Source organism: Carassius auratus, chromosome 22 (genome assembly GCF_003368295.1).
Source record: "Carassius auratus strain Wakin chromosome 22, ASM336829v1, whole genome shotgun sequence".
Taxonomy (NCBI): Eukaryota; Metazoa; Chordata; class Actinopteri; order Cypriniformes; family Cyprinidae; genus Carassius; species Carassius auratus.
The window spans coordinates 17,801,827-17,825,375 of NC_039264.1; the positions used below are offsets into that span (position 1 = coordinate 17,801,827).

At 37.6% G+C, this 23,549-nt stretch overlaps 1 protein-coding gene across 2 annotated transcripts in view; it reads right to left on the minus strand.

The window, feature by feature from the left end:
* Positions 1–23,549, minus strand: part of rbm20 (RNA binding motif protein 20) — a 58,228-nt gene that overhangs the window by 813 nt on the left and 33,866 nt on the right. Inside the window, exons 2-13 of one of the 2 annotated variants that reach the window (XM_026197999.1) lie at positions 19,588–20,590; positions 18,231–18,292; positions 17,743–17,840; positions 16,831–16,928; positions 10,487–10,630; positions 9,984–10,115; positions 9,828–9,907; positions 8,686–9,307; positions 8,385–8,477; positions 5,902–6,451; positions 3,558–3,665; positions 3,030–3,151 (exon numbers count right to left, since the gene is read on the minus strand). In XM_026197999.1, the coding sequence (XP_026053784.1) occupies positions 3,030–3,151; positions 3,558–3,665; positions 5,902–6,451; positions 8,385–8,477; positions 8,686–9,307; positions 9,828–9,907; positions 9,984–10,115; positions 10,487–10,630; positions 16,831–16,928; positions 17,743–17,840; positions 18,231–18,292; positions 19,588–20,590 (3,112 nt within the window). The remainder of the gene's footprint in view (positions 1–3,029; positions 3,152–3,557; positions 3,666–5,901; positions 6,452–8,384; positions 8,478–8,685; positions 9,308–9,827; positions 9,908–9,983; positions 10,116–10,486; positions 10,631–16,830; positions 16,929–17,742; positions 17,841–18,230; positions 18,293–19,587; positions 20,591–23,549) is intronic. The other variant, XM_026198000.1, reaches the window with a different exon arrangement.

Genomic DNA, 23,549 nt, shown 5'->3' on the forward strand with positions numbered 1-23,549 from the left:
TTCAGCTGTCAGCTTCTCACTGTAGTTCTTGTAAACTCAACACAGCTGGCGGACCTCTAGGCGGAGAAGTGAAGTATGAGGTGACGCTCTTTGGCCGACCGCTCTAGTCTGAGAGACGTGACAACTGGTTGTGGTCTGACTGTGATGACGGGGAACGTCCGGCTCCGTGCCGCCTCTACCATGTTGTGTTGGAAAGTGTGTTCGTCTGTCTATATGTGTGTGTTTCTGAAGGGTTATAATGAGAAACTATATCCCACCCTGAGGACCGGGCGTCTTAGATCAGTCAATCTTACATTGCAGTCACTGGAGTGGTGAGGAGTAACTAAATAATTTCAGTAACAAGCTACTATTTCCAACAAGTAGCAGTGTAGCTTGGCCAAATTCACATCGTTGAATTTCACTTTTCATGTTGCTTAACTAATATTAGGTACCACTTGAATATGTGATTCATTTTAGCTTGTAAGTTAATTTAAGAAATGATTTAAGAAATAATTCACTGATTCGAGTCACTTTAGTAGTTTTAATGTAGTAAGCTAGTCATTAATGTTCACAATATCATATGTACTATTGAAAAGTCTGATTCATTTAAGTTTTTTTTTTTCAGAAGAGATTTTAGGAAAGAGTTTTAAGTGATTTAAATCACTTAACAAGCTTATATGTAGTTAGCTAATCTGTAAGTGTAGCTAATTTCAGATGGGCTGTTGGAAAGTCTGATTCATTTTAGTGAATCTGTTTACTTAGGAAGAGATTTTAAGAAACAATTCACTGATTCAAGTCCCTTAAGTAGCTTCAGTGCAGTTAGCTAGCCAGTGATGTAGCTAATCTTATCTGTACTGCTTTGTTTGGGAAGATTTACTAAGATTTACAATTTACTGATTCACTGATTCATGTCACTTAAGTACCTTTCATGTAATTAGCTAATTAGTATAGGGTATATTATCTCATCTATACTACTTGAAAATTTGATTTATTTTAGTGAATCAGTTCATTTTTTAAAGATATTTTGAGACAATTTACCAATTTGAGTCCATTAAATAGCATCACTGTTGTTAGCTAGTCAGCAATATAGCTGATCCGATATCTATTGATAGAAAGTCAGATTTGTTTTTAGTGTATCAGTTTGTTTTGAAAGAGATTTTAAGAGACAATTCACTGATTCAGGTCTTTTAAGTAGCTTCAGTGCAGTTAGCTAGCCAGCAATGTAGCTAATCTTATATGTACTGTTGTAAAGTCTGATTCTTTTAAGTGAATCAGTTTGTTTGAAAAGAGCTTTTAAGAAACAATTCACTGATTCAAGTCCCTTAAGTAGCTTCAGTGCAGTTAGCTAGCCAGTGATGTAGCTAATCTTATATGTACTGCTTTGTTTGGGAAGATTTACAATTTACTGATTCACTGATTCATGTCACTTAAGTACCTTCCATGTAGTTTGCTAATTAGTATAGTGTATCTTATCTCATCTATATTTCTTGAAAGTTTGATTTATGTTAGTGAATCAGTTAATTTTTTAAGATATTTTGAGAAACAATTTACCAATTTGAGTCCCATAGCATCACTGTAGTTTGCTAGTCAGTAATATAGCTGATCCCATATCTACTGCTAGAAAGTCTGATTTATTTTAGTGTATCAGTTTGTTTTGAAAGAGATTTTAAGAAACAATTTACCGATTCAAGTCCTTTAAGTTGCTTCAGTGCAGTTAGCTAGCCAGTAATGTAGCTAATCTTATATGTACTGTTGTAAAGTCTGATTCATTTAAGTGAATCAGTTTGTTTGCAAAGAGCTTTTAAGAAACAATTCACTGATTCACTGATTTGAATCACTTATGTCTCTTCAATGTAGTTAGCTAACGTGTAAGTGCAGCTAATCACAGATGTACTGTTGTAAAGTCTGATTCATTTAAGTGAATCAGTTTGTTTGAAAAGAGCTTTTAAGAAACAATTCACTGATTCACTGATTCGAATCACTTATATAACTTCCATGTAGTTAGCTAACCTGTAAGTGCAGCTAATCACAGATGTACTGTTGGAAAGTCTGATTCATTTTAGTGAATCAGTTCATTTAGGAAAAGATTTCAAGAAACAGTACACTGATTCAAGTCCTGTAAGTAACTTCAGTGTAGTTAACTCATCAGTAATACAGCTAATCTCACACATACCTTTGTAAAGTCTGATTCGTTTTAGTGAATCCGTTTATTTGAGAAGAGATTTTAAGCAGCAGTTAAGTGATTTCACTGATTCACTGATTCGAATGACTTATATAACTTCCATGTAGTTAGCTAACATGTAGTGTAACTTTTCCCGTATGTTGCGCTTGAAAGTTTGATTAATTTGCATTCATCATGTTTCTAGCCTTAATCTACTGTTGTCAGATTAGTTTCTTAAGTAGAGCTTACGCCAAATGAACAGCCAGAAATGAACCAAGTTCAACCAATGACCATCAATGAAAAGTGTTCCCACTAGCAAATGATGTCCGAGGTAGTAAAAAGTTTCATAAATGGGTCGTAATTCTGATCAGGAAGTATTGCTTCACTCGGACACCAACCAACATTTGATACCATAATGAATTATCTTCTTTCTTAAGAATACTTAGGATAGATCTTACATGCCACATCTAACAAAGTTTGTTTGAAAAAATGGTCCAATGGTATCACACGGGTTATGTATAGGTGCTATAAAGTTTTATGTTTCACTGGCATGTTTCACTAGTAGTTTTGGACTTCATACTGACACCTATGGGTGTGGATGTAGCATGCAAACAAAAGCGTTTTTGCCACTGACGAAAAATCAGTCCAGTCTATTTCTCACACACAAGTATAATATGAAATTCAGAAATTTGAAACCTATAATTTCATTTTATAAATTCTTATGTTAAAACGTGCGTATTATTAGAACTCTTTGCATCATCAATCAGTCGCTTTTGGGTTTATGTTGTTGTTGTGTTGTCATCGGTTGTCATATAACTTTGCACAGAAAAGGTTAAGCAAAAGATTTGTGTAAAAAGAGAAAGGAAGAGTGTGTGTTCATATTTATAACCTGTAGGTTCCTGTAGTGAATTGTACTGCGACAGTGTGACGTCTTGGCTGTTTGTTCGCTGGTGTAAAACAAACCACACAGGTTGCAATAAAACCCCGTCCTTGGCACGATGAACTCCACACCTGCCAAAAACAACAAAACAAGCCGGAAATCAGAACTACACCATATACCCACACTTCTTTCTGAGGCACATTTCACATATACGGCTCTGTGAGTGTGTGCAGGGGTGTAAAGTCAGCTCTTCTATGAGGGAATCTAGTGCGTTAGCTGTGTGGTAATGAGTACACAAGCCTGGGCCTCGAGGGTGCAATTCACACCTCACTCAGCAGGATGACAAATGCTCCACTGACATCAGCTGGCCTTAAAGGCTTCAGTCACCCACTGAGAGCCCACATCACAGCCAGAGCCGTTCATTAGTGCTGCTCTCGCTGCGAAGCGTCGCTATTACTATTGCTCATGCTTTCTTCTTCCTGACCAAATAACACTTGTGGCATTTGGTTTGACCCCTTTGACTTCTGGTGGACGTACCTAACGGTATGCTGTGTTCACTGATGGCTTTCTCCTGCTCCTGAGAGGGTGACACAGCAAAGATGTCTGTTGCCTGAGGTGAAGATGCCGGTAATGAGTCAGGAATATCTGGAATAGATGAAATAGGTGTAATGAAATGCTTTAGTCTTCGTTGTGTAGCACTGATTTGAGTAAGGTGTTTGAGGCAAGTAGATTTTAAACACAACATCTAAGTTTTCTAGGTAAAAAAAAATACTGTCAAAATAGTTTTTTACCTTGAAAACATTAGTTCAATTAAGCTTCCGCAGATAATTTACTTTAACCTAAAAATTCTGACATTATCTACCTATCTTTGTGTCACAAAACACACACACACACAAAAAACATTATTAACAAAATGTCAAATCTTTTCCACAAAAGCTTTGCAAATTTAATCAAGTTTTAGTACATTTTTGCTTGGCTCATTAAAACAAATATTAACAGGACTGTGAATTATCTTGTGAAGTGGCATTAGTTAATTTTTTAGGACACTTTTAAATGTACACCATTGTTTCCGGCATGCAAAAAAATAAACATATCGCAAACAGTCTGATTCATAGGCAAATTATTCTCAAAAACTTTTACTTTTCTAATGGGTCAGGCAAAAGTCTCAAAACACACACATACAGAAAGAGTTTATTATAAAAATGTCAAAGCTTTTCAAGTCAAAGTTTAATCAAGGTAAGTTACATTACTGCTTGGCTCATTAAAAAATATTAGTAGGGCTGCATCAAAAAATTGTTGCAGATGCAAAAAAAAAAAAAATATTATTAATGCAAAAAATGCTGTTTCGTCTTGTTAGGTGGTGTTGGCTAATTTTTTAATTTCGTCTGAGTACACATGTTTTTTGCATGGAAAAATGAACAGTGAGAGCTAGAGCTTTCAAATAAGTATTAGCATTCAGAATATTTTGCGAATTTAAGATAAAAATCCACAATCCAACGTTTTTACATTCAAATTTTAGTATTGTGATATGGCAGGTTTATCAATGCGGAGAAGATCTTGTTAACGTCAAAACAAAAAACAAAACAAAAAAAACATGTCTCTAAATTTATGGCAGGTTTTTTCCCATTCCACTACACCACAATATTTAAATAAAAAAAGGTACTCTGTGTGATTGGCTTTCAGCCCTTTATATTAAACCGTGCATACATACATACATGTTGCCATTTTGTTTATAACTGTTTAAGCAATTAAATGAAAAGAAAACTTGCTCAGTCAACTCAAACTGAACGTCTATGGTCTATTGTCAGTCAAGCATGTATGTATGATGTACAGCTCACACAAAAGTCACTCATAAACCAAGCTTTATCTTTCTGTTGGTCTAAGTGGGGAATTTATGTGACCAATTCTGATTATAAATCTGCATGGGGAAATCCTTCACCCTCACAATATAATTCCCAATGTGGATTCCTATTGAAATGACAGGATTACACATGCAAAAATTCGCCAATCAATGGTAAGTGACTTTTTTAGACCTCTATGAGGAACTGAGAACTACAATGGTATTAGTATGAAGAAGTAACACTCCCAAACTCCCCAGCTAACACGCAATGTCTAGAACACTGGCTATCGCTCTGGTAAGGTTCTGTCAAAGTTAAGACTTTTTCCAGCATCAAAGTTACCTGGGCCCATATTCACAAAGTAGAATATCATAGTAGAATAAGTAGAATAATCATGGCTGATATAGTAAGACATGCAAACATGAAAGAAAACCAAACTGGACTCGAGAACAGCTATATATTAAGGATATAATTAAAAATTTAAAGTCGGGATAACTTCCAAACCAAAGCCGATATCTCTTTAAAAGCTCATTATCGTCAGATGTTTCTAAAATGCTTACATTCCGAGGCAGATTGCTGGCAATAGCCATTTTAGGATAGTTCAGATTTAGTCTAAGTTACTAATTTTAGCGCTAAAACACTTTGTGAAATAGTCTTAGAACAAAAATGTCCTAAACTTAGGACTGACACTGCCATTATTTTTAAGGTTTTCTCTTAAATCGGTGAGTTATGAGCTACTTTTAGCTTTAAGATGTTGTGTGAATAAGGGCCCTGGTCTTTAATAATGTTCTTAAAACGTTAGCTGAGAAACTTTATTTATGCATCATTCAGGAAAAATATTTTAAATGTTGCCATTTTAGAATGTTCAGGAAACATTCAAAAGTAACGTTCCCGTAATGTTTGCAAATTGAACAAACAGAATGTAGATGTTTTAGAAGTTTCAGAGAACATTCAAAAATGACAGTTTTATAACTTAATGGAAACATTATCAACATATTTTCATTAGCTGGGACTGGGTCATTATAGACATTCATTGTGAGTACCTTTCTTCTGACTCTCCTGTTTGAGACATGGCTCCTTGTGGTCCATCTCTGCTGTCTTTCTCTCATCATTACTCAAGTCCTTCAGTTTCCCACTTTCACATGAGCTGCTGTTGTTTAGGGGGTCGGCTGCTGTGGTGGTGTCGATGTGTGTGTCTAGATGAGTGGAGGAGCAGGTCTCCTCCAAAGCGCTCTTCAACTCCTGGGATGGGATGCAGCTGAGTTGACAGACTGGTTGCTCTGGGGCAGATGGTCTCTCTCCGGGGCTGGACTGAGCACCTCCAGAGCTTTCTTCTGGGACCAGATCCAACAGTGGAAGGGTAGGAGCGTCCACCGTGGTCTCTTCGCCTTCTGCTGGGGTCTTTGGATTTGGTTTAGGGCTGTCTGTGGTCGACTGACTGGGCTCGACTCTCTGGTCCTCCTCGTGAAGATCAGGTAGATCAGGTTCAACTATAGAGTCGTCCTCTTCTCCGACTTCATCTACGGTCACCAGTTCCTCCATGCTTTTAGGATACCAGCTCTCCTCCTCTCCATCATCTACACTTTCCAGTCCCTAAAAACAAGAAAACATGAGAAGTTAACACTTTTATTCAGCAAAGATGGATTTAATTGATCAAAAGTGACAGTAAAGACATTTATAATATGTGACCCTGGAGCACAAAACCAGTCTTAAGTCACTGGGGTATATTTATAGCAATAGCCAAAAAAAAACACCGTATTGGGTAAAATTATAGATTTTTCTTTTATGACAAAAATCATTGGGATATTAGGTAAGGATTATTTTCTATAAAGATAATTTGTAAATTTCTTTGCTAAGAACTTCATTTGAACAACTTTAAAGGCGATTTTCTCAGTATTTAGATTTTTATTTTTATTTATTTTTTATTTTTTGCACCCTCAGATTCCAGATTTTCAAATAGTTGTATCTCAGTCAAATATTGTCTGATCCTAAAACACCGTTACCCTTTTGACTAGTTTTGAGGTTCATGGTCACATATGTTACAAGAATCCTGAAAAAAAATGATCAAGGTTTCCACAAATATATGAAGCAGTACTAGGGTGACCACCTGCTAATAAGCCCAAGGGGGGACAAGGGGTATGTTTCTAGAGGGACAATGTGGGACACCTTGCGCGGTGGTGCCCCCACCCCATGGGCAGACTCACTGATAGTGGCTTACCCATTTCTAGCACATACCACCTTACATGGTATATTAATAATGCCCTATTCCCCTAAACATGTGTAACTGCTGATGTATGCTCATGACAGAATTGACAGATGCACTTCCACTTACGATTTACTTTAGCTATTTTGTTTATTTTTCATTACAATTTATTCACTTTAAATAAATTATAATATAAAATTATAGGATTAAAATGCATTGTAGTTGCTCAACACCACAGGCACTTACATCACAAAAAAAGTCTTACATCACAACTCAAGGGAAGGGAATTCACTCATTCACTAATCCCTATATAGTGCACGGCAGTTGAGTTCACTATATCAGGAAGGAGTGAACAAATAAGTGAACGGATTCGGACAGTGACGTATAGCCTACACTGCGCTTGAGACTTGGAGCTGTTGCAAAAACATTGCCATGTGTACTTTTATATTACATGTTCCCTAATTTTAGAAAATAATACTAATAGCAATAATACTCAAAATTACTTTATATTGCAGTTACACATACCTCCCGCGTCAGCTTTGTGGTTTCATCGATGGGATATAATAAAGAAAAATTGTAATGCTTTTATGTTCATAATCATTAAATGCTATTAAAATAACGTACTGAGAACAAAAATAAACACACATAAACGTTCATAATTATGTATTTATAACTTTTAGTATCTTGACACTTGCTCAAGCAGCGTTTTGAGCTCAGATAAGATGGTTGTTGAGCGTCCTCAGGCGACTGTTAATTTTACATCAGAATACACTACCTGTTATTAATGGAAAAATTTAAATTATCCACCAAATTATCATCATTTTTGTAAGATAACAATGATGCCACCTTAGTAAATTAGTCAAATATTAAACTGAGTTATTGCCTGCGTAACATATTTTTATATAAACAATGTAGGAAAAACGTTAAAACAGAAATAATAAAGACTCTCTCTCATTCAAACTCGCTCGCTCCCGCTCTCGCAGTAACGTGATGAACTGTCAAGTAATGTTCGTTTGGCTGTCTGGGGCTCGAGGATATAGAGCAATCAACTTTTGTTGAGCAAGTATTGATAATGCATGACACAGTCTCAATTTGTGGGATGCATGAATTGGGCTTCAACCTCTGTGCGGTGGTCACCCTAAGCAGCACAACTATGATGCTGAAGACTGGAGTAATGATGCAGAAAATTCAGCCTTGCTTCACAGGAATACATTTAGGAATTAGTTATTTTAAGTTGTAATATTTCACAACATTGGTGTTTTTACTATATATTTTCTAAATGTCGTAACGCAGCTTGGTAGATGAATGAATTAACATGTTTACCTCACTGTCACCATCTTTGTCACACTTTGTAGACTTTACAGGTTTGCTGTTATGAGGAGACGTTGATCTTTCTTTGACTCTATGTTCTTCCTTCTATAATACAAAAAACAAACAAACAAACAAACAAAAAACTGTGCTTTTAAAATATTGTCTATAAAGCACAACTGAATGGTCATATATTTTACATTTAGATGTTTCATATTCTTAACATTCGGTGTATAATTTCACATTTTGTGACTCAATTGAAACAGTATTACAGTTGTTTTTCAAATGAACCCTACTGAACTGAAACAGGACATGCCTGGTTTTCGGACTCCTTCTCCTCTTTCTCTTGTCTCCGGCTCGGCCTCTTGCTGCGTCCTCTGTCTTCAGCTGTCCGGTTGGAGTGTGTGTCGTCCGTCACGTCTGACTCTGAGTGTCTGGGTCTGTGGTAGTCGCCCCCTTCCCTTCTCTTTGTTTTCCCCTCATGTCTCTGATGTTGTGGCCTGCTCTGTTTATCAGTCTTGTACAGCGAGTCTTTCTTGTAGAAGTCGTCTGTGGAGTGATAGGAGGAGAAGGATGAACCCAGAGGGCTTCCGCGGGGGTACCAGTCCCTGCCTCGCTCGTCCCCGGGGCCCATACGTGGACTGATCCGGTCCCCAGTTTTAAGGTAGGGTTTCCTGCGCTCAGACAGCCATCCATTAGGCTTCTCTTCCTCGTCGTTCCTCCAGTCGTCTCTTTCGCGGGGGTCCTCGTCGCATCGGGAATGGGATGTCCAGTCCCAAGAGGTCCGTCGGGGCCCCATGCCATTGCTCCAGTCAGGCCGACAGGATGGCCCCGATGGACTGTGGGCGGAGCTACAGGAAGTGAAGCTTGGACTGTGTGAGCGTGGACTCAGAGAACGACTGACTGGACTGCGCGATCTGGCACGCTCCGGCAAATACCTGCACAACACAGCAGCAGGGTTGAGACAATGATAAAGAAAAGGACAAATATGTACAAAAACTACATTTAAAACACATGGCAAAGTTCTTAGAATTGTGCTCTTTAAGGTCAACCAGGTACATTTCTATGATCTCATTTCCTTTTTAATGTTTTTCCCTTCTGCATGTTGGTCACACCACGTGACTTAGATTGCCAGCACATATAAAACATTATATTATATATATAAAAAATATATATAAAATTATAAATGATAATAATAATAATATTTTAGTAAAAAATTATAACAATCTACTCGAATCACCCTGACATTTCAGACCAAAACCAAAATTTTTAGTTTAGAATTTCGATTTTAAACTAACTAGAAATTCAAATCATTCTTCAATGATAGAAGAGTTGTATTTATTTCATTATTAATATGAATTGGCATTTTTTTTTATCGTAAAATAAATTAGTAGATCCAGAATAAAAAAAAAAAAAAATGACCCAACAAATCTCAATACGAATGTGTCCTGGCCTCACCTGTCAATCTCCTGCATCTCGTCTCGTCCTCTCTGGGAAGTGATGTCCTGGATTATAGAATCAACATCTTTACCTGGTTTCTGGATCAGAAAGGAAAACACTGAGCTGTTTTTGTTGGAATCCCATGATCAGGATGAGCCCAGATGAGCTTCATACCTTCAGCTGCAGCTCCTGGTATCTCTTGGACATGCGGATCAGTAGCTTGTGTCCGTTGATGGAGGCCGGCTGCAGCTGGTAGTACTGCACCATGGCCTGCGCCGCCTCCACGTATGCCATTTCCAGAAAAGCCTAACGCCGAAGATAAAAACGTTAAATCATGCACGAAACATAAAATGTGTCAGATGTGATCCGAACAGATATTCTTTTTAATTGTGTAATAAATCTTCGAGACAGTTACAAGATAAATTCAATGCCAGGCATTTTAGGCACATGTTAAACTTGGCACTGAACCTAGAATTTGATCCAGTCTGGACCAATCAAAAAGTCAGATTTGATTAACGAATCGGGCTGATGGAGACATCATCGGTGTCAGGGTTTAAACGTACGAAGATAAAGGAAATAAAAGTGCTTGCAGTACTCAGCCTAGCGCTAGCATTTTATTTGCGACAAACTGTACGATATGTCATTGCTATCTTCATTTCAGAGCGGAAATCTCTTACCTGATGCGTCGAGCGCATGAGGATGTAGTTGGTCACTTTGCCGAAGGGAAGCCCTAAGTTAATGACGTCATTCTCCGTGCAGCTGCCCTCCGGGAGGTTACAGATGTGCACGACACGTCCGGGACAGGCTTTACGCTGGACAAACTGAGAGAGGACACGTAGATTATTATATATTGCGTATAAAACATTTGAAAAACATCAACAGTGTATAGATGAAATATATGTAAAAAATTTGTGAATAACAGTTGAGTTCATGTGTGTTCAGCTCCATTCTGGCCCCTGCTGTGCTCACTAATGCCACCTACTGGTGCTAAATATATATATATATATATATATATATACACATTAGATATGAGATAAAAATGTACGTAAATTTGTTTTTTTATTCTACAGGAAATGCATTTTTATACCTGCATGTATAACACAATCGAAAATAGCCTAAAAAGCATGTCAAATGAAGTTTTCATGATGGTAATATAAGCTACAGCGCGGTAGGATGTGTAAAGGGAGTTTTTTTACAGTGGGGTGGCCGGATTTGATTGACAGCAGCAAGTGTGAGAGGCGCTCATCCCACATGAGTGCAGGGTCAGAGACGAGGGTCTGTGTTTACACTGCAATTTACGCACCATAGGAGGAGTATTATAGTGTAAGCACCACAGAGATCCACAGAGTGCTTGAGAACCGATTAATTATCATCAGCGCCGATCGTGAGAATGAAAGCAGTGAAACTCACGATGATCCTGTCATCCGTGTAAACCATTCAACTGTCAGATTCAGACCAGATCTCAAATCGGTGTCAAAAATCCACTTACGAATTCAAAGACTTAAACCAATGTTAATCTACAAACAGTTGATTTCTGGGTTTATTTGCAGCTGACCACTGACTGAGTATAACAGTCTGAGCTGAGCTCATGATAATTATATGAATGGCTTCCTGCCAGACTTTCCCTTTGGCCAAATGTGCCAAAAAGGTCACATTGGGTCTGCCTTCATAAACACATGTAACTGTGAATGGCTTCTGTGTGCTGGCCTAGTACCATGTAACACCAGTATTTCGGAGTTCGTTCAGCTTCATGTAGGCAGTCGAAGATTGTTGAGTGGCTGGATGTTCTGGCAGTGAAGGTGATTAGATTGAAATGCGGGGTGGAACATAACTCTGGCAGTGCAGTGAAACCCTGAGGGGCTGTGGCTGCTTCTGATTGGCCGCCACAGAATGCCAATTTTCAGAATGCCAATGTGCATGTTTTTTTAAACACACAATGCAGTTTTTAAATTTACATTTACATTTAGTCTTTTAGAAGACGCTTTTAACCAAAGTGAATTACAAATGAGGACAATGGAAGCAATCAAAATCAACAAAAGAGCAAGTGCTATAACACGTCTCAGTTAGCTTAACAAGCTACACGTAGCAATTTTTGTTTATTACATAATAAAAAGAAAACAGATCAAATAGACAAAGAATAGAGTAAGCTAGTGTTAGAGGCCTTTTTCTTTAGTTAATTGTATACTAAATAAAAAGTAAACAAACACAATACAAAAAGATTAGAAAGGCTAGTGTGTTTTTTTTTTAAGAAAACAAGCAGTTAGTAAATTAATAGAGTGCAAGTCTAAAAGGGACAAGTTTATATATATATATATATATATATATATATATATATATATATATATATATATATATATATACGAATAGAATTAGAATAGAGAGTGCTAGAGTTAGAGGGTCAAATAAAGATGGAAGTTGGGGAGGTCTTGAATTTTATGTGAGCAGCTATTGGAAGCCAATGCAAATTGATATACAGAGGTGTGACGTGTATTCTTTGAATTCGTTCTGAATTAAATGTAAAGGTTTGATAGAATTGGCTGGAAGACCTGCTAAGAGGGCATTGCAATAGTCCAGCCTGGACAGAACAAGATCTTGAACAAGGAGTTGTGCAGCATGTTCTGAAAGAAAGGGCTTGATCTTATTGATGTTGAATAAAGCAAATCAGCAGTATCGGACAGTTTTAGCAATGTGGTCTGAGAAAGTCAACTCATCATCAATCATAACTCCAAGGCTTCTAGCTGTTTTTGAAGGAGTTATGGTTGATGTGCCTAACTAAACGATGGGTTTGCTGGAATCACAAGCAGTTCTGTCTTGGCAAGGTTGAGTTGAAGGTGATGGTCCATCATCCAGGAAGAAATGTCAGTTAGACAAGCTGAGATGCGAATAGCTACTGTCGGATCATCAGGATGGAATGAGAGGTAGAGCTGAGTGTCATCAGCATAGCAGTGGTATGAAAAGCCATGTTTCTGAATGACAGAACCTAATGATGCCATGTAGACAGAAAAGAGAAGTGGTCCAAGAACTGAGCCCTGAGGCACTCCAGTAGTTAGATGCTGTGACCTGTACACTCACCTCTCCAAGAAACTTTGAAGGTCCTATCTGAGAGGTAAGACTCAAACCACTGGAGTGTGGTCCCTGAGATGCTAATTTTTAAATTATAAAATTTGTTGTTGCAATATGTTCATTTACACAGTGGCTGTGATAACTTGTTTCATAATGTATTTATTTAAACATAGATTAAATTATAAAGACATCACTAACAGATAAAGCAAGATATAATGAGTATATGCTCTATGTTGCGAAATGCTCTTCTCTGGACTTGATTTCTCTAGCAATCTAACAAGCTGTGGACAATGATGACTGACATTTTGTATACAAGCCGTTTTTTAAACTAAACTGACATTTAAGGGAAATGGTGAAGGCAAACCACTTATTACACAAAATTTCACCACAAAATAATTAAGGCAATAAAAGAATTAAGATGAAAATGTTTTTAAAACCTTACCATTTTGTTAGTTCTCTTATAATCAGTTATAGCGTACAAAATAATCATAACAAAATGGCAGCAGTTGCCTTTGTATGAAACGAGAGTGAGTCCGCGATACCAGGATAACAGAATTAAACAATTGTACACCATTTTGAATCAAGTTTTAATATTTTATTAGCTAAACAAACACAAAGCTTCCACCAAGAAAAAAATAGTTCAAGCAAGAGTACAGCGCCGACTGCTGTTACCCGGATGAGCCTGTGTTATTAGCTTTTACAGGGTTGTAATCCAGGGATAACATACCTCGGAATGTCACAACTGACCAATCAAAATCAAGTATTCCACAGAGGCGTGTAATAAGGGACAGTAATGTCTTATTTATTTATTTAACTTTTATTTAGATGTGTTGCAGGGTCAAGGAACGTGGGGTTAACAAGCTTCTTTGGATAAAATGCATACATTTCAATTTATGCAATGTCCTAAAATTTGCATAAGAACAACTCAAATAGTATTTCCTTATGAAACATACTCTAATTATCTTTATATATTTATTAACTAGTAAACAGAACTAGTGTTACGATATGTAACATATATGATGTAAACAGAATTTTCCATAGAGCAAAAAATTTTTTTTGGTATTCACATATTTTTTTGATGTCACATCTGGCAAGAAATGAAGAGATCTTCATGAGAACATTAGGAGAACGAATGGCATTCTCTTTGGAGATCTAGCGATGACGGGCACCATATCACACTACAGATAAATCTGTTTGCTTATCTAGAGAGGGTTTAAACTGCTTTAAATGGGCCCTTTACATGGTTCATCTGAAATATATAGCATGCACTTTCTGAATCTCGTAGATCTCCTGCCATTTCCCCCGTCAGGGAGGCTTTATACCCAAAGATCAGGTTTCGATTCTGTGGACTGAAATTGAATTCCCAGCCTCAGAGCCTCTGAAGCAACCTGGAACACATCGCACAAATCTTGATAACTTGGCCAGACAGTTTGATCTGTCGAATCCCTGAATTTCTGTGTACTGATTTCTGAACCAGAGTCTGTGCATCCTTTCACACGATAAGCTGAAAACTAAAAGATTTTTAAAAGCACCGCCGGTGTACAGCTGCTGTAAAACAGGTGGGTTTAATAGGAGCTAACATTAGCCCATGCTTTCACCTCTCCAGTGGACTAAATCATAAATAACTTGGCTAAAAAGACCACCATAAAGAATCTTTGTGTGAGTCTTTGAATCCACAAGCTGGCAACCGTATAAAATACCGTCCTGCACAGGACATGGTTTCAATTATAGGTGGCAGACGTCTGTGGAAGGTCAGAGCATCTAATCCGAAACAATGCTTCACGCTGTCCATATGTGAGGACCCATCAATCACACTCAGCCGTCTGTCTGAGCGCGACTCACATTACTACAGTTCATACAAAAAAAGAACCAGCATGAGAGATGAAATGAAAAACAGACTGTCAGAATGAAATGCATTATAACAATGAATAAAATACATATTTAGAAACTATAATATAATATAATATAATAAATAAAATAAATTATCTGTCATTTTAATAATCAATTGTATTATGTTTCTATTTAGTCACACTAAAAGTATTCAGCAAGGGAGCATAAAATTGATCTAAAGTGACTGTAAAAAGAATAATATTACAAAACATTTGTTCATTTTATCAAGGATCCTGACAAAAATTTCTACACAGCTTTTTCAACATTGATAAAAAGAAAGGTTTCTTGAGCAGCTTTGCCATGCAGGAATAAATTATATTTGAAAATATAATAAAATAAAATTTTCAATTGCTGTAATTTTTCAAAATATTACATTAATAAATAAATTAATTTGAAAATATTAGTCTTGGTGAGCATGTGAGACTTCCTTCAAGAATATTAAAGGGATGGTCCTCACAAAAATGAAACAATTCATTGAATTCATGTCATTCCAAACCCATAAAACCTTTGTTCATCTTCGAAACACAAATTAAGATATTTCTGATGAAATCCGAGAGCTTTCTGACCCTCCATAGACAGCAAGGCAACTGATGTGCTCAAGGCCCACAAAGTACATTCATTTTTGGGTAAACTATACCTTTAAAAAATCATACGATACCAAACTTTTAAAGTATAATTATTATTGTAACTATTTATTATTGATTGTAATATTGTAATATTATTTATTTTATCTATTTATTGTAATAATTATTATAACTATTATTTTTATGACTGTAAACTGTGATTGTAAGGCATATGATATTTTCCATCCACAAGTGATTCCCTCTTGGTAACTCTTGGTTTCAGTCTCAGTTAATCTCTGTCTCACATAGTTAAGAGTCCTTGACCACAAGATGACTTTCTTGTAGTTCATTAGCCTTGAATCCATGGGCCTGCTTTAATTGGCTACACTAAACTTACATATGCAAGTCATTATTAATATTATTATTTTGTTAAATAAGACAAAATAATGCAAAAATAAAATACATTTTACATTTATACACTTAAATGTATAAATAAATTACATTAAAAATATCATTTTAATAAGTATCATTTATAATGGCTTTAAATAACCTGGAATTATTTGATTTGGCCAAGTAATATTTATTTATTTTAGGAATTACAACATAATACAGCACAAGAACTACAGTCAGGCTCACACCGATGTAAGAGATTCAAACCAATAACCCTTTTACTGAAGAAACATTAGTTAAACATTTAGATATCCGCAAGAAAAAAAATGTTATACTTTTTTTTTGTCAATAAATATATTGTTAATGTAATTCAATGTAAAACAAAAAATGAAATAAGTAACTATTTCTGTCTTTGATACTGTTCTTTGTATCATGTGTGGTAGATTTTTTTTCTATTCACTCAGCACTGGCAGGTCGGGCAAAATGTTAATTTCGGAGCCTGATCACAGAGCTAAATAAAGTCCCTGGACAACAAAAACTAGTGTTAGTTTTCACATGGGACAAGATCTGTCTGGCCTGAGGAATTCCCACCATATTAAACAACACGACAGCATAACAACTTCCTGAACTGAGTGTGATCGGCACCTATTACTTTAGCTGTAAAAAATACAACTGCTCTGTTAAAATCTATATTCACAACTCTTTATATAGAAACAATCCCATATTGATGCTACTGAACTAAACTCTTTAATTATAATCAGTGATTGAGCCGTACAATACTGCTGACTTCCACCTGTTCTCGACGAGCTCTAGCTGTGAAGATGGCTCAGTTGTGCTTTGAATAATAACCGTTAGACTGTGCTAATAAACACTAAGTAATCTGTCAGTCAGTGAAATAGTGTGACCTAAATATAGCACGCTCTGTATCTCAACGCTCTTGGCTTCTTACAAACCCTGTGAGCTAAAGGTGGAATGAATAACGCTATGAGATAAGCCAACAAACATTCACAAATAAAGACCTCATCAAATAAAGCTAGGTGAAATATTTTAAATTGTACAACTACTAAAATTTTTACTAACATCAAATATCATGGGAGTCTTTGCCAAATTCTAACCTTTACCCCTGATTGGTGCGAAGTAAATCCCGCCCCTGCGAGAGGAAATGACTTCATGGATGTGGCAGGGAAATATGAAGCACTTCCAGTTGAAGCATCTGTAAAAACAGGAAACGGCACTTCAGGTCTCCAAATATATGCTTTTATATAGTAAACGTTGACTTCAATTGTGTAGAATACCTCTAATCAGCAAACTGAGGAAACAATACATAGTTAGACCCCATGAAATAGTTCGACTAAAGTAGTTCTGTATTGTGTTGATCATTCCTATTAAAAAAGGAAGTTACTGAAGGGTTTGTAGTTCTTTTTAAATTCAACAATAGCATTTAGTTAATGTTACTGCCCCGCAAAACCACAGGTAGTCACTAAATTTGCAACCAAATGATAAAAAATTAGGTCGAATCGAATTAAAAAGTCAGCGTGTTAGCATAACTAAAGACACACAGTTGAACCCTGTTTTGCGTCTTGCTAATGCTAGGCATTAGCAATGGTAGGTGGTATCAGAGAAGGGACATGTTTTGTCAACATACTTGACAAAACTGGTTACATCTCTGAGTAAATGATGAATCATCAATATTTTTTCAAGGACTGTACATTTTATATGTCTAATTTGTTAACTTTAAGAAGTGCACTAGTATATAGATGGCCTGAAATCTAACAAACATGTTATTTCATGGGGTCTAATCAAAAGATTTCAAATTCAATAAAGAATGGCCGGTGAAAAGTTTCTGACAAACACAAAAACTGGTGTTAGCTGGCGTCACACTGTGTGCCAGTCTGTAGACACTCCGCTCCCTCACCACTGTACCGACAGCCCTAAAAATAGATTCCTCTAAAATCACGTCACAGAGCTTTCAGTCTCCTGAATTTTCAGTACTTACACTGAAGTACAAATTAAGAGAATTGACTTACCTTGACTGGCAGCCGACGTGTATGCCATAGTGTTACTCAATGCCATGTTGAGACATCCTTCAGACGACACTGGAAAGTGCACTGCTCCGAGCGTCGGGCTGTGAAGGGACAGCACTGCATTTAGAACATAAATCCCAGTGCATCTGGTCTGACTATATCTTATGACACAGCTCAAATTCAGGTCATAACCCTCTCTATATGGAAGAAGACTCTTTATAAAATAACTCTGCGTTTAATACAGAGGTTGGCTGTACTCATAAAATGCTTAACAAGAGTATCACAGGCAATGAACGGAACATAGCAAGGATCAAAATAGACCACATACAAACAAGCCCTTTAAAAATATCTTGTTTCTATGCCAAGTTGACAACTATGACTGTAGCCGCCTATGATTGATTATCATCATCATAAGACACATAAAAATACACTCCATTATCAATTGATAAATGCCGTAACATCGTACAAATGGTATTTTCCTTTGTACTCACCTTTCGGTGTAGAGTGAACAGTTCTGCAGATGTAACTTGCCCTTCACATGCTGGTCCCAGTCCTAAAAACAACATACACACACACACACGATACGCCTGTCAGATAGACTTCACTATGATCCTTCTATATGAGAGTAGCCACAACCCAGGCCAATTATAAAGCTAGTAGTTCATAGCAGAGAAAAGTCTAGCAATAGTTGAGAACGAATGTGATTATGGCAAACTCTTGCAGAACAACTGCATCCTCGCCCCCTCTAAACCTGCCTCCACTCGACACATGCCAGCTGCCACAAAAGCATTCACACCCTAGTGTAACCAATGAGCCCATTTTAGCCAAGTATCATTAAAATCCTCTCAGTTCTGCAGAAATAACTGAAAAAAAAAAAATACAGTTGCTGCAGTCGAGACCTACTGGATCTCAATACTGGATTTACTTGACTAAAATACACAGTTCAAAAGCAGCATTCAAAGCTTAGCATAAATTTGGCACATGTAGGAAAAAATTGGCAATTCTTTTGATGTTTGTCTTCCAGATATTTGATTTTATTCACACCTAGTATTGAGATTTTTCTTTTGTTATCTGATCGCAGAGGATCGAAATTAAATAAAAGTCAAACATTTTTTATCCCATATTGGGTCATCTGATCTCAACTGGACAACTGGTTGTAATGAAATCTTAAATCTTAAATCTTAGACGCGTTTCTGTGAATACGCACAAATTTTTTATCGGATAGGCATTTCGTCCACACGGATCCGGTGTTTTCATCAGGTGAAACCGCTATTTTTTGAAACCGGGTCCCACAGTGGATAAATTTGAAAACGCCGTCTTTGCATTTTTTGTCTGGACGGCTAATCCGTATATTTTCTGAAACGATGACGTCATCAGCCCACGTCTCCCCCCTAGTCAGATACCTCTACGTCACGTAACAGCAACAAAAACATGACAAACACTGAACGATTGTCTTTTTATTAACTAACATTAACAATGATTAATAAATGTATTGTTCCATGTTGGTTTGTGTACCACGCGCAAGGTTTATGAGCATAGTCCATGTCTTCTTCTCTGTTTTTAGTGTATCTCTGTGGCAGATTTACAGCGCCACATACTGGTCTAGCATGTATACTACATCATTATGCGGTTTCGTGTGGACGCAGATATTTCTTAAAAACGAGGGAAAAAAAGATCGGATTGGGGTAAGCTCCGTCTCCATGTGGACGGGGCCTGTATCTGATGCAATCAACCTTCGGAGTAGTTGAAAACACATTACATTTGTAGTCCAAAATGCAAATACCACTTTGAGGTTGGTGTGAATGGGTCATTTCCTTTAATCTCAACCAGCAAGCCAGATTTACTCACCTTCAGGTTGTAAACCTTCTTCTCACAAATGGTGCACTGATGGGGTAGGTGTGAAGGTATTGTCCCATGATAGTCATTGAACTGGTGGGGTTGCAATTGCAAGGTCACCCCTTCCTCTCCCTGAGAAACCTGTGGCTGCTGTTGAATTCCCCCTTGCTGTCCAATGGGTGGGCCAACTCCTGGGCCACATGTCGAGTTGAACTTAGGATCTGCTGTGGGTTCCTCTGGATTGTACAACTCTGCTCTTTGACCCACAAACCCTGGTCCAGGTGGTACCCAACCCCCAGAACCCATTCCTGTACCTATATCCATCTTCCCCAAGTTGACTGGACCTTTCCATTGATCCTTAGAGGCTGATCCCAGATTCTGATCATGGTTTCCTCCCATGAAACCAGTTTGTTGTACTGGTGTTTCAGAGGAGTAGAAGTCTCTTTGAAACTTGCTGTGGACATTGTTTCTGGGTTGGTTAGAGGCTCCACCATACTGTCCACCATCACATGCTTTACTAGTGACCACTGAAGCTCCTGCCAAATATCCAAACTGCAAGCGACGGTCCGTGTCCGTTGCATATGTGCTAGGCTTTTTGCCAAAATCATTGTGCAGACTAGGTTTCTGGTTGGACACCCCACTGTAGTTGGTGGGCCTGATTCCAGTGGGATTTGGGGCAAAGCCACCACCAACCAGTTGTCCCAATGCAGCATTTGGTGGTGGGAAGGCTAAGGGTGTAGGTGGAAATGCCCCACTGTGGGCCTGAGCTATGCTGGAACCCCGAAGATGGTTGAAGAGAGGTTGGGACATGGCCACATTGGAAAGAACCTGATTTAAGACAGTGGCTGCGGCAGCTGTATTGGTAGTCTGGGCGAGTTTGAGGCGGTGTAGGGTGAGCTGGGCCTGAAGCTGAGCCAGCTGAAGACTGGCAGGACTCAGCAGTAGGTTCTGACCCACTCCTCCATGAGTACCAGCCAGAGGAGCTGACTTATTATCAAGCTTTTCTCCTGAGGTACTGTGGAAAGAAACATAACAGTTTGTCAATTAATTGACCATAATCAATGGCAAATGTACACAGTATAACTAGTGACTATTCAACAGTCAGCAAACACACAATGTTCTTCTAATGTTAGAGTATGGTTACTGATACACCTCCGTGAAGTTGGCACCCCATAAAAAGAAATAATCACCAAAACTATGCCATTTGTTTGTGCTGGTTTGGTGTTTGAGATTTGAAACATTATTTTTTTGACCGTGTGAAGTCACTCTCCACCCCATGTTGCCCAAATCGCACCAAATCAGTGCAGTTCATTTGTGTTTGATTTGTTGCCGTTTGTGCCGTTAAAACAAACACTGTATCTATTTTCCTTCCATAGATATAACCAAAATATTTTCTGAGGCTGTGACATCACTCTCCACCCCAGTTCGTCTAAATTGCACAAAACTGGTGTCATTCGTTTGTGCTCGATTTGTGCTGTTGAAATTAACGTCAAATATAAGAACAATAACTGGGCAGTGACGTCACTCTCCACCCCATGCAAAAATTTTTGGTTATATCTACGGAAGCAAAATGGATACAGTGTTTTTTTAATGGCACAAATCAAGCAGAAACTAACTGCACCGGTTTGGAGTGATTTGGGCAACATGGGGTAGAGAGTGTCATCACACGGTCAAAAAAAGAATGTTTAATATCTCAAACACCAAACCAGCACTAACTTTCATTTTTGCAGCACAAATCAGCACAAAAGCAGCACGAATGGCATAGTTTTTGTGATTATTTCTTTTTATGGGGTGCCAACTTCACGGAGGTTACTGATACTGGTCTGATTCTGATGAACAAATTTAGAATTGGTTACTATTTCCATAAAAGAAACCTTCCTGGCTATCCAAAAATAAACTCAAATATCTGTTCAAGGAACTTAAAATATAAAAATAAAACTGTTAGAGAACATTACAGGAACTAAAAACAGTTACATGGTTCACTATTTTAGTGTGAGATTTTAAAAATGAATTTAATTGTTTTGCAATACTTCAAGATTTTGTCCAATTCAGAGACATTCTTCCTGGCCAGACATGGGTACAGAAACTCTGGACTCCATGTCCCTGTTTGAGTGAACTGATTAATGCGCTCACATGCTTGCTAAATTTAGCAAGCACTACTATCAATCAAAATATCTGTGAAAGTCTGATACCACTCTGGCCGAGCACACACCCTCTACGCCAAGAGCTGACATAAGTGGCAGACCCAAGGGAAAGTTGTAATAGTGGTGAAAGAGGGAACAACAATTTTCCTCAAAGGTACGGAGCATTGGGATTATTTTTAGTCCTTTAACCTCAGGATTTTTTTTTTTTTTTGATTCCAGGTGTTCTAGTGTTTCAAACACAGACCAAGGTTATGCATTAGCAGTCAAGAAACAGCCGGAACAAGGGGAGGCCCTCAGACCTTTTAGATCTGAATTTGTGCAACTGAATCTTTCGGTGGGATTAGCACCTCTCCAGAGTAGTGCTGGAGTCATTTAAGAGTATGACATGGACTTACAGGAGCCTTTCCAGATCGTAAAGTTCACACATCAATACCGGCTCTATAAGTTATCCCTTCTTTCTTTAGACCAGAAGATAAAAAGATGTCTGTTTTTCTACTCATTACACAAGTGTTCATATTTATAACACATTTCATTAATTTGCATGGAGAAAACAGACCATAATTGCATACCAATTTACACCATTCCTATGCAGTGTTCAATTACTTGAGGGGTAATTTAACTTTCCACTTCCTGTTAAAAGTAGGACAGAATTTTGGAGAGGCTAGCAATAGCAAGCTAGCTTTGAAAGCATAAGATCCCACCCTCCCTTCAAATCACTCTCCAAAGTCATGCCTCCTCCAAAACACATGGTCGCAGGCAGAACATAGGCTCAGAAACACAATGAGAGATGGATTACCTCATATCTCTTTAACATATGAGAAAACATTACAACACAAAGCACAAAATATTACAATTATAACGCCTTTCATCCTCGCTTGGTTTGCAATAGCGTAATATAATATGTTAATGATGTAACATGTCTGCATGAACAGCGTGCACAGAGGTATGCAAATACATACGTTGACAGGCAGGTAGGACAACCTATCGTAGCCCTCAAACAAAGGGACATGATTGGACGAACATATTATTGTCCAATGCCTTCCACTGGACTTAGTGATCAACTTAGTGATCACTTTTCCGGATGTGAAAAGACTTTCAACCAAACTAATGAAAAATGTTCTTGAACCAAATCACCTACACACCCTTTCAGTGATATACTGATGGATTTGTTGTTTGCAGTGCACTTCGGACTCAGAATGCATGCTCCTTTTGATTTCGAATCTTATATAAGATGGCGGAATATACTTTGAAGTGTTTCACAGGGCACTTTTGGCAACTGGAACATACCCCTTGGTGAATGTGTAAGAACAAACCAAAATATCTATACCCAAAGCACATGGCTACATCAGTATTTCAAGCATTGGTCTAATGAATATAGAGTTGCAGCGAAAGATTGGCAACCATGGCCACCTCTGTTTCAAGCACTCCTGATATTTATGAAGGGATACAGTGACTCTCATCTGTCAATGACATTACACAGCAAGAGCCAAGCAAGGCTAACTAAATTTTAGAGTGCATATTTGGTTAGTGTTAGTATAATACATACAAAAAAACTTTTTTTAGGGTGGCACTGATTTAGGGTGTAGGAACTGACTGAACTGTGAAAAGTAGACTATCAGTGAGTGGTTGGAGGAGAGAAAAAAATTGTAAAGGGCAAAAGAAGCTAGTTATACATTCTGATGGAAGTAAAAAAAAAAAAAAAAAAAAAATGTAAATAGCTTTGGGAGCATGCACAATATGACCAGGACATTTTTCAGAAATGACATGTTTAAATTTAACTTTAAATATTTAAATTTGACTAATGTTTGTCAGACCACAAATAAAGATATA